This window comes from Coregonus clupeaformis, chromosome 17 (genome assembly GCF_020615455.1).
Source record: "Coregonus clupeaformis isolate EN_2021a chromosome 17, ASM2061545v1, whole genome shotgun sequence".
Lineage (NCBI taxonomy): Eukaryota > Metazoa > Chordata > Actinopteri > Salmoniformes > Salmonidae > Coregonus > Coregonus clupeaformis.
In genome coordinates this window covers 12,719,521-12,737,248 of record NC_059208.1, presented here as the reverse complement: position 1 = coordinate 12,737,248, position 17,728 = coordinate 12,719,521, and the positions used below count along the sequence as shown (strand labels likewise).

At 44.2% G+C, this 17,728-nt stretch overlaps 1 protein-coding gene across 1 annotated transcript in view; it reads left to right on the top strand.

Annotated features, from left to right (window-relative positions):
• Positions 1 to 17,330, top strand: part of LOC123492921 (four and a half LIM domains protein 3-like) — a 40,902-nt gene extending 23,572 nt beyond the window's left edge. Inside the window, exons 2-6 of the mRNA XM_045226628.1 lie at positions 11,532 to 11,716; positions 12,910 to 13,084; positions 15,096 to 15,265; positions 15,524 to 15,710; positions 16,090 to 17,330. Of these exons, the coding sequence (XP_045082563.1) occupies positions 11,532 to 11,716; positions 12,910 to 13,084; positions 15,096 to 15,265; positions 15,524 to 15,710; positions 16,090 to 16,247 (875 nt within the window). The 3' untranslated portion in view covers positions 16,248 to 17,330. The remainder of the gene's footprint in view (positions 1 to 11,531; positions 11,717 to 12,909; positions 13,085 to 15,095; positions 15,266 to 15,523; positions 15,711 to 16,089) is intronic.
• The last annotated feature ends 398 nt before the right edge of the window (positions 17,331 to 17,728 follow it).

Here is a 17,728-nt window from a genome sequence, read left to right as displayed (position 1 = left end):
TCTTCAAATCTACAAATCACATCTTTCCTCTACACCTGCTTGCTCATTAAAAGCTAAGAGAAGAGACCAATTGCAAAGGCCACGGTGAGATTCCCTGCCACAGGTACTCATTTGGCCTCCTTTATGTTTACGACACTCGCCCTCATTGGAGCCCTCAGTGTCCTCCCACCACCACACCAGGCTGTGGTTAAATGCTCAGGGACAATGACAGGTTAGGCCTCCTGTGTCTGGTCCTCTGCCCAGCCCTCTTTGGTCAAGTCAAACCCTCCACATAGGAACAGTGTACCCCTTTCTCACTACTGAGCTAAACTAAGCTGAGCTGTACTGGGCCGGCCTGTTTACGCTTCCAGCATAGTTGCTGGAACCATGTGGAAAGGACGATATCTGAGCCAGCACAGTATGGCTTGAGTATGCATGACAGTATGAAAAAGGTCGGTAGCGACAAAGCATCTCGGTTCTGTTATTGTAGGGATCACAGAGAATAGCGATGGCCACAGCAGTAGTGTTTTAATGGGTCTGTAAGGGCCTACTGATTGTAGCCTCATGAAATGGATGAGGAATGAGGATGTTGGTGGGTGGGCCAGGTTGTTCTTGTCTGAAAGTGGGGGAGAAAAAAACGTAGAAGTGGCAACTCTTCGGCTGGAGCCTCTGTTTGTTTACCAACGGTGTCCAATCTGTGGCTCCACGCCGAGGCTGGAAGCGTAAACAGCGGAGGCCACAGATTGCACAATGGCTACGCAAGCATCCCAACCCGTGGAAGCTATGGAGTGCTGGGGCGGAGTTGGCCTGTTCCAACCGCACTTAAGGAAATGATGTATTGCTTAACAGGAAATGTTGGTTTGACGAAGGTTTGACCTACCGAAACACATCAGGGTTTAAGATATTGTTCCATTGAAATGCCACCTCAATAAAGGCATTTTAATCATGAAGAGTGAGTGCCTTGTTTTAAAAAAATGTTGGGTACTATTGGAAAGCAGCTAGCTAGGTTCTGTGTCATATTATCCCCATGTGGATCGTCATTCGTCAGTTAGAAGTAGAAAGTGTCTTTGTGTTCTGAGTGTCTGTGTTCATTGGGTTGTTATAGTGACTGTGTGTATATAAGCGTGGTGTGGTGTTATCTCGTTTTCATGAGCAATTTCCTCTGCATCCTCTAAGACTTCATTGCCTCACCCCTTCCTCATAGTTACTGTTGTGTCTTTATCTGATACAGCGAAAGCCAGCAAGAGCAGCTCACAACTAGAGCAGCTCAGAACTAAAAACAGATGTTGCACATGAGATGTATCCCCTAGTTTGACTTTGTTGCTTCATTGTGCCTCTAGCCTCTCTTGTCACCCGACTTGTATAGGCCGAGTTACAGTGGCTTCAGAAAGTATTCATACCCCTAGACTTATTCCGCATGTTGTTGTGTTACAGCCTGAATTCAAAATTGATTAAATCGTGTTTTTTTTCTCACCTATTTACACACAATACGCCATAATTACCAAGTGAAAACATGTTTAGAATTTTTTTGCAAATGTATTGAAAATGAAATACAGAAATATCTAATTTACATAAGTATTCACACTGCAGAATCAGTACTTTGTAGAAGCACCTTGGGCAGCGATTACAACTGTGAGTCTTTCTGGGCAAGTCTCTAAGAGCTTTCCACACTTAGATTGTGCAACATTTTCCCATTATTTTTTTAATTCTTCAAGCTCTGTCAAATTGATTGTTGATCATTTCTAGACAACCATTTTCAGGTCTTGCCATAGATTTTATTTCCAAGTAAATTTAAGTCAAAACTGTAACTTGGCCACTCAAGAACATTCACTGTCTTGGTAAGCAACTCCAGTGTAGATTTGGCCTTGTGTTTTAATTTAATCGTGCATTCATCTCCAAGCTGAATTAATCTCCCAGTGTCTGGTGGAAAGCAGACTGAACCAGGTTTTCCTCTAAGATTTTGCCTGTGCTTAGCTCCATTCCGTTTCTTTTTTATCCTGAAAAACTCCCCAGTCCTTAACGGTTACAAGAATACCCATAACACATTTTTTGCAGTATTACTTTAGTGCCTAGTTGCAAACAGGATGCATGTTTTGGAATATCTTATTATTCTGTACAGGCTTTCTTCTTTTCACTGTCAATTAGGTTAGTATTGTGGAGTAACTACAATGTTGTTGATCCATCCTCAGTTTTCTCCTGTCACAGCCATTCATCTGTAACTGTTTTAAAAACACCATTGGCCTCATGGTGAAATACCTGAGCTGTTTCCTTCCTCTCCAGCAACTGAGTTAGGAAGGACGCCTTTAACTTTGTGACTGGGCATATTGATACACCATCCAAAGTGTAATTAATAATGTCACCATGCTCAAAGGGCTATTCATTGTCTGCTTTTTTTATTTTAACCATCTACCAATCTTTGCGAGGCATTGGAAAACCTCCCTGGTTTTTGTGGTTGAATGTGTGTTTGAAATTCACTGCTCGACTGCGGGACCTTACAGATAATTGTATGTGTGGGATACAGAGATGAGGTCGTCATTCAAAAATCATGTTAAACACTATTATTGCACACAGAGTGAGTCCATGCATCTTATAATGTGACTTGTTACGCTCATTTTTACCCCTGAACTTATTTAGGCTTGCCATAACAAAGGGGTTGAATACTTATTGACTCAAGACATTCCAGCTTTTCATTTTTTATTAATTTGTAAAAATTGTGAAAAACATCATTCCACTTTGACATTATGGGGTATTGTGTGTAGGCCAGTGACAGAAAAAATCTAAACGTTATCCATTTTTAAATCTGTAACACAACAAAATGTGGGAAAAGTCAAGGTGTGTGAGTACTTTCTGAAGGCACTGTAGTTATCTAGCACAAGACTTCAATGACTTGCAGTAGCTAGATCATTGTGTCCCCCAAACCCTAAAAAGGCAGTTGAACCTGACAGCCCGCTGATGTCCTGACGTTAAGGGAAGTGGCCAGGCAAATGTCCAGTCATCTTGGCCTCATGGTTTTCTCTGTGGAGAGTATAGTCCTTGAGAATCATCAAGAATGTTTAAATCCCAAAGTACACTGACCTTGCCTTGTATTCCTGTTTAAGAGTAAAGGGCTTGTAATCCTTATGACAGTCTAACACAAACATGTTCTGGACCATTAAAATATTGTTGTGTAATTCATGCCATTGACCAAATGGAAAGTCTTATCTAGCAAACACGGCATGATGCGTTGAGTAAAAAAGACCGGGAGAGGTTCCCCGTTTGGCGAAGTTTTGAAATGACATTGCCATTGGACTGTAACACAAATTAACTTTTCTCAAGTGTATTTTTAACATTGTGCTTTATTTTCGATATGCTCAACCGGGCCTTAAATGCCTAAAAATGATATACTCAAGTGTCCAGCGCTGTCTTTTCTACCCGTCTCAAAGCCAGCCAAGGAGCTTTACTCTGTCTGGAAGACATCCAGACAGCAGAACTGAGTAGCACAATGTGGTGGTATGTGTTCATCCAAACCCAACGTTTCACTTTTCCTCTGCTCTGATTTATGACGTGTCATAGGTTTCAGATCCAATGCCAAGAAATGTCACCCTCTTCTTTGCTCTTTCTATCTATTCCATTTGATTTCTAATTAATTTCTCCTCACTCTGTCTTTGCCTTTGTCTCAGTCCCTCTTATATTCTAGCCAGTTTAGCTAATGCAGCAATTGTCATATTTAATTCCAAAAGCAGGTTAACAGAATAATATTAACTGATACACTACATTACCAAAATTATGCAGACACCCCTTCAAATTAGTGGATTCGGCTATTTCAGCCACACCCATTGCTGAAAGGTGTATAAAATCGAGCAGACAGCCATGCAATCTCCATATACAAACAGTGGCAGTAGAATGGCCCGTACTGAAGAGCTCAGTGACTTTCAACATGGCACCGTCATAGGATGCCACCTTTCTAACAAGTCAGTTCGTCAAATTTTTGCCCTGCTAGAGCTGCCCCAGTCAACTGGAAGCCTCTGGAAGCAACGTCAGCACAATAACTGTTCTTCGAGAGCTTAATGAAATGGGTTTCCATGGCCGAGTAGCCACACACAAGCCTAAGATCACCATGCGCAATGCCAAGCATTGGCTGGAGTGGTGTAAAGCTTGCCGCCATTGGACTCTGGAGCAGTGGAAACGTGTTCTCTGGAGTGATGAATCGCGCTTCACCATCTGGCAGTCAGACGGACAAATCTGTGTTTGGCGGATACCAGGAGAGCGCTATCTGCCCGAATGCATAGTGCCAACTGTGAAGTTTGGTGGAGGAGGAATAATGGTCTGGGGCTGTTTTTCATGGTTCTGGCTAGGCCCCTTAGTTCCAGTGAAGGGACATTTTTACGCTACAGAATACAATGACATTCTAGACGATTCTGTGCTTCCAACTTTGTGGCAACAGTTTGGGGAACAGTCCTGTTTCAGCATGACAATGCCCCCATGCACAAAGTGAGGTCCATACAGAAATTGATTGTCGATCGGTGTGGAAGAACTTGTCTGGCCTGCACAGAGCCCTGACCTCAACCCCATCGAACACGTTTGAGATGAATTGAACGCCGACTGCGAGCCAGGCCTAATCACTCAACTTCAGTGCCCGACCTAACTAATGCGCTTGTGGCTGAATGTAAGCAATTCCCTGCAGCAATGTTCCAACATCTAGTGGAAAGCCTTCCCAGAAGAGTGAAGGCTGTTATAGCAGCAAAGGGGGGACCAACTCCATATTAATGCCCATGATTTTGGAAAGAGATGTTCGAGCAGGTGTCCACATACCTTTGGTCATGTAGTGTATATGCATTGATGTTTTGATATACACCAATGGTTAGTTCAATGTGTGTAAACTATATTCCTTTGGGCTGCAATAGGAAGCCATCTTTGTTTCCCCTCTACTTCTCCATGTCTTTTGAGATGTTGTGATGTAGGAGAACTATTGGACATCTCAAAGCAGACACCCCCATAGACTCAAAGGGACTAGCTTATCATGCCACCTTCCTGAGGAGTGGCCATAGACTGTATCGGAGTACTCTTTGCGCACCAGACTTGTCTGACCTACTGCAGAGCGCTGAGTGGTTAGAGAAGTAATGTCCCTAAGGAGGCCATTGGTTAGCTCATGTCTAACACCCAACCACTCCCCAAATTCTGGTAGTCTATCCTTTCTTTTCTCACACTTTAAGATGTCCATTTAAGGCCATTCATGTCCTTTTCTTCATATACGTCCTTGAAAAAAATCTAAAAGCATTCCCAGTCAGTAAAATAGAAGAGGCGTTTTGAAACCGTCGAAGTTAAAACAGTCGTAGGAGGTAATAATAACAAGGTTTTGTTGCCTTAGCGTTGACCTTGTTTCAATCTCCTTTCCACACTTTGGAAAGGAGACTCAAAGATACAGCAGCATTGATTGTGGTTGGCGTCCGTGTGTGAGGACTGTCTCGTGGGTGTGTGCCTGTGCGTGTGTGTTTGTATGTGTGCATATGTATGTGCTTAATCATAGAGTACACACAGACAAGCAAGAGCTTGAGCTCAACACAGAACACCTGTTGGGTAAAGTACACAGGGCGACGTCGATGTCAAGTACGTCAAGGGCTCTCCTTGCCATGTTTACATCGGCTCAGCTCCAGCAGCCAAACGCTTACTCACCAACACTCTGATCCACTCCAACAGACTAATCCTCAACACATGAACACAGAAGTACAGTAGCTATAACATCACATTTTTCAGCCCTTAAGACACACAAATGTTTGTAGTGTGCACTCTGGCTATAGATAGTCCTATAATGGACTTTAATTTTTTTGTGATCCAATTGACATTTTAGTCATTTAGCAGACGCTCTTATCCAGAGCGACTTACAATTAGTGAGTGCATACATTTTTCATACTGGCCCCCCGTGGGAAACGAACCCACAACCCATGATCTACCAACTGAGCTACAGGAGGTTGCTTGGTTTATTTGGTTTTCTCATAAATATCACCCTTATATCCACCCACACTTGGAAATCCTTTTAGAATAACTTTCTCTGCTCATGCTCTTCATAACATTTTCCTTCACAACAACTTGCCTCTCATCAATGGTATGCCAGTATCTGTAGTTGTGAAACCTTAAACGGTTATGTCATAATTTACTTGTGTAGCATACTTTGTGGAAATCGCTACAGTCTCCTCGACAGCCGGGGACCGTCTCTCTCTCATCTGTTGATGTAGCATACTGTCTACTGCTTTGTCTGGCGACTCTGACCGTAGCCAAACAGACGTTTTACAAGCGTAAAGTGGATACTCTCATTGGGCGTTGGGACAGGGGAAGAGTGCTAGAGACTGTTCCCAGCGCGGAGTGCGACGGCCGGCTCGTTTGGAGTGAACCGAAGCGTGAGCAGAGTTTGGGCAGGGGATTAGCGGGCCGTCAGTGGAACCGGACCGAGGACTGGGGTTGGTGTGAGGGAGCCCTAACTAACTCATCTCATATCACACATCCTGAGTCTGAGCCTGATCAAACGGCATATAGTGCTGACTGAGGTGGCAGCAATGAGTAAACAACTAGCATGGACCCATAGAGAGAAAGCAATCAGCCTCTATTGTTTTATCTCTATGCATAGAGAGAATCGCATTTCATCGCTAGGGTTCTATCTCTACGCATAGACCTGTATCTGTCTCTGTTGGGTCTCCAATAAGCCCACCAACTCGTCAATCGGGGGGTTTGTGATGACTAGACTAGACCGACCTTGACAGTCTCTAGCTATCTCACCGGATGTTCTGGCTGAGAATGAGAGACTTCAACTCCAAACAATAGCCTTGAAAGAGTTAAGAAAGTCAGAGAAAAAGGCACTTGTGAGAAGTCACTCCATTTTACCTACAGTATATAGCATTTACAGCATCTGGATATGTTTCCATTGAGCTAAATGTCTTTCAAGCAGTTGCAAATCCACAAAGGGAATGTATGTAGTACACCAGAGTGTATTACTACTGGAGTATAAGTAACCTTCCCTACTGTAAGATATGATATCATAAACAGAATTGTTGGTCGTCCTTGGTGGGGAAGGTAGTGCTTTCCTAGAAGTCTCTCTCAGGGGACTGTCACTCACTACTCTGGTGTTTGGGAATGTTATGAGCAGAAAGTGTTTTCTCTTAGTCACTGCGCCCCAAGCACGGAGAATATGGACTTCTTCCGGGAATCCGGGATGCACTGGGAGCAAAGCACTGTGAGAAATAGTCTAGATCGTAGTTCACTGAGTACCACTTCCACCCCCTACAATCTTCCATTCTCCCCCCCCCCCCATTCCCCATTCTGAGCAAACAGCAGCCACCTCACCATTTTTTTAGGCGGGTGGTGGTGATTGAAAGGGGGGGTTGTCTTGCTTTGTATTCCTGGTTTCTGGGTTCAATCACTTGTGGAGCCCCAGGGTCGTACACTGACGTCATGCTCTCTCGCTGTGAGAGCCCGGGTCCTGTGGCATCCGGAGTTCATTTAACCGTCAGCGCTGTCCACTCGCCCCTCACGGATTGTTACTCTTGCATTTCAATACTACAAGACGTAAAGTCAAAACAACCCGTTCTGTCCTACCATAATGTGTATTTATGTATCGGGCTTTGGAATATCGACGAGTGTAAAGTTCCCATCCGTAGTTTGGAGCCCTTTCGAGCCACTGGCTGCTACCTAATCTTAACTGATTGCTGGCAGACGGGTTGTTGTTGCTCAAGCCCTCGTCTCCCCGGGGGCCATAAATACACTTGTAGTTTGGATGTTGAGCCAAAGCTGCCTGGATGGGCCATGCAAGGGGGAAATAAGTGGGCTCCAGTATGCCCTGGATGGGCCGTGCAAGGGGGAAATAAGTGGGCTCCAGTATGCCCTGGATGATCCATTCCAGGTACCGAAAGCTTGTTTAGACGTCTCCGATGCAATATTGGTCCAGCCTTCACAGAACTAGTGCTTACATCAAACGTAAGTGCTTTCTGGCCATACTCTGAACAACTTGTTTGCAAGCTACTGATACAAATGAACTGGGAAAGGGCAATAAACAGATCCTCCATTTATTTTAGATGAAGGATGATGTCAAAATACAGGCTAACCTTTGCTTTCAGTACCGCATGAGTATGCACATGCCTGGTCTCGTTCGCCTGTTTGGAAAGCAAGGCTAGCACATACCTGGTTCGGCAGATATGTTTTGGTTTGATGGTGCAGCCTACATCTTAGCCTTGTGTCATATGTATAGACAAGTCATTGGCATGAAGCTAGCTAACATTTACTTTGGCACGCTAAAGAAAGTCATAGGTATTGAACCGTGGGGTTGCAAGCTCAAATTCCATCCAATCAACCATGTTCGGCTTAACCAAGGTGGTTGTCAGTGACGCGAGCCCCCAGTTTAATGACTGAAGTGAATAATGGTTGAGTCTCTCAGGTCCTCGGGGGATAGGTATCAGTTGCCTCATTAGTTTTAGAGATGTGGTAGGCTAGTGATGTGAACCAGAGGCAGCAGGACTCCCTAACAGTAACGCTCCCTAATTTCTGGCTCTGCTTATTGAAGGGGGAGGAGAGGGGGTTGAAAGTGCCTCTCCAAAATGGGTAAAGGGGTGTCATTTCAGAGAAAACACATCAGTGTGTTATTTATGAACATTAGGAGCAGGTGAGGATATTTTTATCTTGACTCCATCACCCGATTCATTTAAAGCCTTTGTCTCAGGGCAATTCCACATGAACAAAGTGACACTGACACTCAGATTTTGTTATTTAAAATGTATGTCAAACAAAAACCAATGATTGCAAAGCTAAACAAACCTTACAACCTTACAAGGACTACTTTTAATAATTTCTACTGAACATTTTACAAAAACACATTTACTTGAACAGTGCAGTAAATGTGTTTTTGTGGAATTGCCCCTCACCGAGAGCTGAAACATGATAGTTTTAGGTCTGGTGTTGTCTTTGTTCCAGTATCATGTGTTGTGGTGATTGCACTATTCGTGTGTGTGTGTGTGTGTGTGTGCGTATTAACACAGGCCACACTAGACCTCCAAAGTCTTAATTCATTATTTTATCAGACATTATTATTTCTTGGTGGTTGTAGATGGATACCCGGCTGCTTGCTTTGCCAGAGAGCTGTATCACTTATCACAGGGCTTTCCTTCAGCGATGCTGTAATGTTTTGGCAACCTGATACCATTGCCATAATGCACAAACAATATTATTGTGCACTTTGTGTCCTTCAGCTAAGATGTAGTATGCCATCAAACTGCTGTTCCTGTAATAACTGTATGTATAAATATAACATTACAGTATATGTTAGTGGATATACACTACATGCAAAAGTATGTGGACACCTGCTCGTCGAACATCTCATTCCAATATCATGGGCATTAATATGGAGTTGGTCCACCCTTTCCTGCTATTACAGCCTCCACTCTTCTGGGAAGGCTTTCCACTAGATGTTGGAACATTGCTGCAGGGACTTGCTTACATTCAGCCACAAGAACATTAGTGAGGTCGGGCACTGATGTTGGGCGATTAGGCCTGGCTCGCAGTCGGCGTTCCAATTCATCCCAAAGGTGTTCGATGGGGTTGAGGTCAGGGGTCTGTGTAGGCCAGTCAAGTTCTTCCACACCGATCTCGACAAACCATTTCTGTATGGACCTCGCTTTGTGCACGGAGGCATTGTCATGCTGAAACAGGAAAGGGCCTTCCCCAAACGGTTGCCACAAAGTTGGAAGCACAGAATCGTCTAGAATGTAATTGTATGCTGTAGCGTTAAGATTTCCCTTCACTGGAACTAAGGGGCCTAGCCAGAACCATGAAAAATAGCCCCAGACAATTATTCATTTTCCACCAAACTTTACAGTTGGCACTATGCATGGGGTAGGTAGTGTTCTCCTGGCATCCGCCAAACCCAGAAGTCCAAGATTTACACCACTCCAGCCGACGCTTGGCATTGCGCATGGTGATCTTAGGCTTGTGTGCGGCTGCTTGGCCATGGAAACCCATTTCATGAAGCTCCAAATGAACAGTTCTTGTGCTGACGTTGCTTCCAGAGGCAGTTTGGAACTCGGTAGTGAATGTTGCAACCGAGGGTAGATTACTTTTACGCGCTATGCGCTTCAGCACTCGGTGGTCCCGTTCTGTGAGCTTGTGTGGCCTACCACTTCGCAGTTGAGCCTTTGTTGCTCTTAGTTGTTTCCACTTCACAATAACAGCACTTACAGTTGACCGGGGCAGCTCTAGCAGGGCAGAAATTTGACGAACTGACTTGTTGGAAAGGTGGCATCCTATGACGGTTGAAAGTCACTGAGCTCTTCAGTAAAGCCGTTCGTATTTTTGTTTTGTTTTTTACCCCCTTTTTCTGGCTCGGGAGAGGCGAAGGTCGAGTCATGCGTCCTCCGAAACATGACCCGCCAAACCGCGCTTCTTAACACCCGCCTGCTTAACCTGGAAGCCAGCCGCACCAATGTGTCGGAGGAAACACCGTTCAACTGACGACCGAAGTCAGCCTGGACAACGCTGGGCCAATTGTGCGCCGCACTATGGGACTCCCGGTCACTGCCGGTTGTGAGACAGCCTGGGACCGAACCCGGGTCTGTAGTGCGATGCAGTGCCTTAGACCGCTGTGCCACTCAGGAGGCCCAGTAAGGCCATTATACTGCCAATGTTTGTCTATGGAGATTGCATGGCTGTGTGTTCGATTGTATACACCTGTTAGCAATGGGTGTGGCTGAAATTGCCGTATTCACTAATTTGAAGAGGTGTCCACATACTTTTGTATATATAGTGTATGTAGGCCTATGCTGGATTTGTGTTTTCACAAGAGTCGACTGTCATGAGTTTGACATATGAGGGTGGTTACTCTGTGCCACATATCTCCCTGTTCTCTGCTTCTCTGAATCATTCTTCACCGCTGTCTCGGTTGGTGGTCCACACAGATCCCCATCTCTTCCCAACATAAATATTTACCTCAGAAATATTAGCATTTACCGCTTCATTCCTTTCATCTCAGAGACGGTAGATTTGGAGGGGTTGATAGTGTTACGGAGGAGTGCAAGCAAAGCCCTAAGTGACAGTTCTGTGCAACTCCAGCTCTCTCTCTCTGTGTATGTATGTATGTATGTATGTCTGTCTGTCTGTCTGTGTGTGCATCTAGCTTTCATCACACAGCAATAAAAGTGAATAGCCGTTTTGAACCACCTCTCATGAAAGCCATGTCTCTCTCCATCTCCTGTTCCCTCTCTTTCTCCTCTTCCACTCTCCCTGCCTCTCTCGCTCCCTTGAGTGTTAAGTTTTAGTTCAACTTCAGTTCAGTTAAAGGTGAACAGTAGAAAGTGAAAAGAATGACAAACAGCCAGAGAAATGCAAATGACACATTTAACAAACAAAAACACTACAGGTGGCAACGTTAAGTTCACTATGCCAAATAATTTTTTGCTACTGATGTCTTTCCTTGCCAGAGTACATCTCATCTTCCTCTCTCCACCCCTCATGTCTCTCTCTCACTGCCTCTCGCCTTCCCTTGCCCTAAGGGTTCATTAAAGGCTCATGTTCATGCCGACACTGTTTTTCTGTTGCAGGGATGGAACAAGTCAAATTGAGCGATCGGTTCGACTGCGACAACTGCAAGGAGTCCCTGTACGGACGCAAGTACATCCAGGCGGATGGGGGAGAGGGGGACAACCCCTACTGCATCCCCTGTTACGACAGCCTGTTCGCCAACACCTGCGACGAGTGCAAGGAGCTAATCGGCCATGACGCCAGGGTAAGACTTTGATTTTGGATCCACTAGTGTTCATTAGGGCATGCAATTCTAGTTGAGTCATTTCAACACTGCAAACTGTTGTTACGTGGTCATGACTGGTAGTTAGGGGTCGTATCTCGTTAATTATGTATTCTGTATGCTAAATGAGGCAATTGTCTTTCATGGTCTGTATGTGGCAGTGCAAGGTTTAGGCTAATTTAACATGCCTTTGCAGATGGTTTCCAACCAAGCTCAACTAGCCAGCAGACCATGAGGAAAATGTCTCCTTGTTCCCCACAATGAATGCAGTTTTAATCTTTCCTTAATGGAAAACACAAACATGAAGTTGATAATTTGAGACAGGCCTAAGCTGCTACAGGAAGAAGAGGGAGTGGATGGGGTGGGATAAGCGATAAGGCTGCACACTTGGCTAGCATACACACTGACACACAAACGCACACACACACAGGAGGCCAATGAGTTATCATCGACACCCTCAAAGGCAGCAAGCGGACAGTAAATAAAGCCTGTGTTTTTCTTGGACTAAACAAACTGTTGCTCGGGAACTCTCACACACACATACACACACACGATTGCATACACTCACACATTCTCTCTCTCTCTCTCTCCTCTCTCCTCTTTCCCGTCTCCTGTCTCTTCTCTTACCTATCACCTCTCCCCTATTCATAACCAGAAACCCCAGTGTTAGCTTGTGTTGTCCAGGTACTGTCAGGATGACCTGGGAGTCACCAGAGTTGTTTTCATGACAGATCCGGAACACTTTTTAAATTAGATGTATAATGCACTCTTTTCAGATAATTTACAATACTTGACCACTGAGGTCACAGTGGTTCACTGGTCATTTGAAACAGGTCACCAATGCAATTGTATCCAATGTCCAGGCGTAGCCTATAACTTCTACATTACACCTTCCATTACATTGTGTGGCCTACATTACACTCCTTTCCAGGAAGTCCTAGGAATTTGTGTCTATAAATAGTTTTGGATGGAAGAATAGAATAGTACTTTATTGTCAAATTGCGAAGGTAACCAGTATTTTTGACCTACTCCAAACACGACAAAAAATCACAGGGTCAGCAACAGTGCAGCACTCCTGGAGCAGTTTAGGAGTTAAGTAGCTTGCTCAGTGGCACAACGGTAGTGGATGGTAGCTATGATTCTGATCTCTACTGTTGCCCTTGTTGTATCTCCAGGAGCTGTTCTACGAGGACCGGCACTACCACGAGCACTGTTTCCGTTGTTTCCGCTGTGACCGCTCGCTGGCGGACGAGCCCTTCACCAGCCAGGAGGAGGCGCTGCTGTGCAACGACTGCTACTGCAACGAGTTCTCATCCAAGTGTGTGGCCTGCGACAAGACCGTCATGCCAGGTACTGGGGGGAGGCATGGAAACACTATGCATGCAACACTGGAGGCTGGTGGAGGGAGAAATTGCTCATTGTGGGTGTAATGAAATGAATGGAACTTTTCCATTCATTCCTTTCCAGCCATTACAATGAGCCCATCCTCCGATTTTAAAGTGACACCAGCCTCCACTGACATGAACACACTCACTCCTAGCATATATATGGAACATAGGCTACACATACTGTACACTATGCGACACAAGACTGTAATCATGATCTCCCCCACGCCCTTGGAAATTGTTTGTCATTGCGTCACCCTGGCACTGTTCACCATTTGTGTACTGAGTGTTTAAGATGGTCTGAAGATATAGGCTACTGAACATGAAAAGCACAGAGGCTTTGTAGTAAAGCTTGAGATGTAGAGAAAAATCATTGTGACAACAAAACATTTGCACCTAGCCAGAGAAAAAGTGATACAGAGAAAGAAAGGGAGTACGAGAGACTAAGAAGAAGAGAGAGAGGAGAAAGAGTTAGCGAGTCAGCGCGGCCGGGGCAGAATGTGACAGTAATTGCCAGTTTGCCTCTGAGCCAAATCCCCGTGCCTTGGAGAGCGGCCAAGTGTCCGATGATAATGAGATAAGCCGTAAACTATTTCAGCACCACTGTATCAGCACCACTGTATCAGCCCAAATGAAAAGTTGTAAAACAGCAAATGATTCCAGGAAGAGTGTGGTGGAGGTGGTGTACCTTTTTTCTGTGGTTACTTCTCTTTTAGTTTTGGCAGAAATTCCCTTTACTCTGTTCGGTATGCGTTGATGGTGTTGGATAGCTGAGAACCCTCGTCCAGTAAAGATGGCAGATAGCTGACTTTAAAGATAAATATATCATGGAAAATAATGACATGTTTAAGTGCCAACCAGATTGCGTATAGTGTAATATTATTCGGTCACACTTTATTTGGATAGTCCCATATAGATGATCTACAGATGGTCGTACCATCGACAAAGTATCTTTAGTTTTACATTTACATCATTTAGCAGACACTCTTATCCAGAGCAACTTACAAATTGGTGCATTCAACTTATGATAGCCAGTGGGACAACCACCTTTTGTTTTTCTTTTTATGGGGGGGTAAATGGGTTAGGTTTAGAATAAGAGTTAGGGTAAATGTTAGGGTTAGTGGATAGTTAGTTGAAATGTTGTTGACAGTTATTGAACATCTACTGAACATCTACAAACCATATACTGTATTGGGAGTTGGGACTATCCAATTAAAGTGTTTTAATTATTCTGATGTTTTGCTGTCACTAGTGGCTTATTGTCTAGGGTGGTTTTGCACTGTCAAGCTTCACTAGGTAAAGCTCAGGTGTCATTTTCCTTAGAACTCCATACCAAACTTAACTCACCTCAAGAATACCCCCTAAGCCATTTGAATGGAATCCTGGAATCCTCAGAAGCACTCGGTCACCTAGATGGATCTGATAGAACATGACCTGGGTTCAAAATCTTTCATTATTTTGACCATTTGCTTTAGCCTGCCTGGAGTTACCAGGTGGCCGGGGTTTGCACATGTCTGACTTCTCTATTGGTTCCATTGCAACAGGCAAGTTCAGTCAAGCACAGCTTTAAGTATTTGAGATTGTTTCAAATAGTTTTTGAACTCCGGTCTGGATTGAGCTACAGTACTGTCGGTTGCCAGGGATATTCAGCCAGGCGGTGAAGTGTTGTACACTCTTGACAGGGCTTTTTCTTTTTGTTCTCACTCAATTTTCCCTTCAACAAAATATTTCCTCAACAGTGGGACATTCTATTGCTATTATCGCTGTCAACTGAAATTCATCTTCTGACTTGGACCGTCTTTTTAGTTTAATGCTTTTCAATATTGTCCTCTACCAAATAAATATCTCTTATTTCTCACTTCATTTTTCTCTCCTATCTATCTCTGCCCCCCCCTCTCTCTGCCCCCCCTCTCTCTCTCTCACTCTCTCTCTCTCTTTCGCTCCCTCTCTTTCGCCCCCTCTCCCTCCACTCCCAGGCACAAGGAAGTTGGAGTATGGTGGCTCCACATGGCACGAGGGCTGTTTTATCTGCCACAGCTGTGAGCAGCCCATTGGCTCCAAGTCCTTCATCCCAGACAAGGATGAACACTACTGCGTGCCCTGCTACGAGGACAAGTTCACCCCGCGCTGCACCCGCTGCAAAAAGGTCAGTGTGGAGCAGTGTGGGAATTTTCCCCAAATTCCCTCTTTTTAATTGTGAGAATTCTATACCTGCTTATTCCTTATTTCCTGATTCTGGGAATCAAAGGGGTTATGGAGATGTGTGGCAAAAGCCTTTACAAAGGGTATCCATTCTGTATTATTATTTTTTAAATCACAAATCTATTGAGTCTATTCCATTCTATCATTTTGACTTGTGGTCTTTGACTAACTATGATGACCTTTGACCCTCTCTTCCCTCCAGGCCCTGGCTAAAGGGGGCGTGACATATCGGGATGAGCCGTGGCACAAGGAGTGCTTTGTGTGTACGGGCTGCAAGGTGCAGCTGGCAGGGCAGCACTTCACCTCGCGCGAAGACAGCCCCTACTGCCTCAAGTGTTTCGGCAGCCTATACTCCAAGAAGTGTGAGGCCTGCAGCAAGCCTATCACAGGTAGGGTCAAATGTCATAGACAGCTATTATGATCCAGTAGCAGGGGACAGTTGAGAAAGGCTGCTATAGACACGTTGTTTTTTCTGAGGATGCAGGTTTACTGAGTAATTGTTGGCCATGTTCCAGACTTCCTACATAGCAGTCACGCACCAAATCTCACAAAGGACGGATAAGTGTTTAACATGTCAGTAACAGCATCAATATTGCAATCTGATGCCCGACTGCAGATAACATGGCATTCAATCATTGGTTATTTTTACTTGTGGAATGCGGCCATTGATTACACATGTTTATGTATGGGAGGAGACCTCAGTGGCTACTTGCTGTTTGTTAAATAACTATTTAAATGTTTAAAATAACACCTTCCTGTCTTGTCCAGGTTTTGGTGGAGGGAAGTACATCTCATTTGAGGAGCGCCAGTGGCACCAGCCCTGCTTCACCTGCACAGAGTGCTCTGTCTCTCTGGTGGGGGCGGGCTTCTTCCCCAATGGAGACCAGATCCTGTGTCGCGACTGCAACACCAATAGCAATCTATAAACCCCCCTAACACACACAAACACTGCTTCGCCCCTCTCCTCACACACTCCCGCCTAGGTCAACCCCAGGGCCCCCCATCACTGCCAAGGTTGTTAACACAGACCCACAGACTGCCTCTCAGGTCATGCCCACACACACACACCTTGCTCACTAGACCACAGCTCGATCCCTCATCCTCCCCCAGTGCTTTCTGCTGCTTGCTGTCAAATACCAGAGCTAAGCATCAGGCTACTGAAGCACAAACACAGACAGAAATCAGCCAGACTAAGGTTGATCTAACTTGGCAGAAGCACGTTCTCATTGTTTTCAAATATACCTACTTTTCCTTGGTTTAACAGAGGGAAAAGTATTCTCTTTGGACAGAACTGGACCGTTATGAACGTTAGCTGAACGATTAACTGATTAGTGGTGTCATTTGATGGATTGCCAATGATCTACCAACCAAAATTAATGATTTACCAAAGAAGTAATATCTGCCATCAAATAATTAACTGGTATGGGTGAAAACCATGGGTCTGAATTCACTGAAGAATTGAATTCCAGTATCACTACTCCTATGTGCTGTATTTGAGGCTATAGCATTTTAATATGTGAGGATAACATTGACCAACATGCAAATTGTCCATCGAACATTGTTCGAAATCATACTATTTTGATGTAGTTGCTATTGAGAGGGAGATCCACTCAAAGACTTTCCTTCTCCACACAACATCTTGACTACGTGAAAAACTGTTATGTGCCTTTAAAAAATGCCATACATTATCTAGTATGTATTATCAAATGAAAGAAAGATGCTAACAGCTTTGCAAACTATTTGCTAGATTTTGTATGAACGCATCACCACTAATCTATGAAAGCGACACTTTGTAAAGCAGCCACAGGACACTGATATTTACTACATTGTATATATGTTATGCAAGTAAAGTATGCTTGATTGAGTGTTTCAATGCTGATAACTGCAGTTTTGTGCATACGACTTCTCCTGTGTCAATTATGTTTTCAAAGCAGTATTTGCTGTCATGCTTTAGTTGTTACTTACACCGTATTATGATTATTTGAAGAGAATAATATGAGAGAATAATATGTTGCAGTGGTTCGTTTATGCAGTTGTCAAACACTGCTCCAGAAAGTTATTGTCTTTATTGTATACCAAAGAATAGGTCCAAGAGATGGAGGAAAATATAGAAATTAAGAGAACGTGAAAAGGAAAGATAGCTTGGTGTGCTGGAGAAAACCAATGAAGCCAGTTAAGACGTAAGCAAAATGTTGTCATGTATTTGCACTATGGCTAAAATATTCCCCTTGCTCCCATAATCTGTGCACATACAAACGCAACTCGAGCGTTTAGATATGGTGCAACACAGCAACACCTAAACCACTCTTTGCCCTTTAACAACTATTGTTGATTTCTTTCCATGTTGACACTTATCTATGTTATTTTACATCAAGCGTATTTCCTTTTTTCGCCTTTGTATTTAATC